Below are 989 nucleotides of genomic sequence, written 5' to 3' on the forward strand. Positions count from 1 at the left end.
GAAATGAGACATTTTTTTTCTTATAGTTTCTGAAGCTTTTAGGTAGAGAGAATTTCCTTTTTTTAAGGTGGCGAAGGGATTTCCCCCCCGAGGAATCATTATCTTTCTTGTCAAAAACGGAAGCTATGTTGGTAACGAATCGGGTATTCATTTCTTGTTCCTTTTGATACCAAATGTGAGCTTCTGGTGTTAATGCTTGTCGGAAAATAAAAGTGTTTTTACAGGCTGACTGCTTGCCACCGCATTTAGATTAGACGAGAGTGACTGCACAAAAGCACTTGACTGATCCTATTGCAATTGATAGAGTGTTGATAGGGACCATAGGGATGTAAACTTAACAGATGATTTTATTGCTAGTTCTAGACGACTGTAACGTCTGGACCTGGAGGTAATATTTGTGCGTGTTTCAGTCACTGTGCATGACTTTTAACGCTGAAGGCTGATTGTCCAGAGGCGCCAAGGGGGTGAAATGAACTGGCATGTGAACTGGAACGTAGGTCGGTCAGGATTAAACTAAATCGTGAAAACTACAGGGACAGTAAGCATTTGAGGAAAATGTGTTTTGAAACTATAACTTATGTCAAAGCCTTGTATTATATCTCAGAGAGGGTTGTGAAGGTTATAAACAGTCAGATATTTTGAGAGTAAACTACAAAACTCCATCCTTTAAATATTTTATTCTTGTGACCCTTCAAATATCGTAGCAATAATGGAGATAAGAAATTGGCAGACAAACGTTATCTCGCGTAAATTATAAAATCTAAGTCAAAAGAATTAATCAAGACAACAGATTTCCTTATGATTAAAATTTTAATCGAAGTTAATCCCAAGTAATCTCAGTTTAATGGTACATATTAAAGTGTCCAAGATTGAACTGGAAGAATAAGTAAAGGAATTGAGTTCATAAAGTGAATTAGCGAATATTTTAACCCATAATATTAAGTGAGTTTGTTTCCGCTTTGTCATACTTGTATTAACAGCCTGATTAG

At 36.1% G+C, this 989-nt stretch overlaps 1 protein-coding gene across 1 annotated transcript in view; it reads left to right on the top strand.

The window, feature by feature from the left end:
* The window catches only part of LOC119592277 (NACHT and WD repeat domain-containing protein 2-like), a 51,166-nt gene that overhangs the window by 45,767 nt on the left and 4,410 nt on the right, over positions 1-989 (top strand). Inside the window, exons 32-33 of the mRNA XM_037941108.1 lie at positions 305-369; positions 605-644. Coding sequence (XP_037797036.1) covers positions 305-369; positions 605-644 — 105 coding nt within the window. The remainder of the gene's footprint in view (positions 1-304; positions 370-604; positions 645-989) is intronic.

This window comes from Penaeus monodon, chromosome 30 (genome assembly GCF_015228065.2).
Source record: "Penaeus monodon isolate SGIC_2016 chromosome 30, NSTDA_Pmon_1, whole genome shotgun sequence".
NCBI classification, from domain to species: domain Eukaryota; kingdom Metazoa; phylum Arthropoda; class Malacostraca; order Decapoda; family Penaeidae; genus Penaeus; species Penaeus monodon.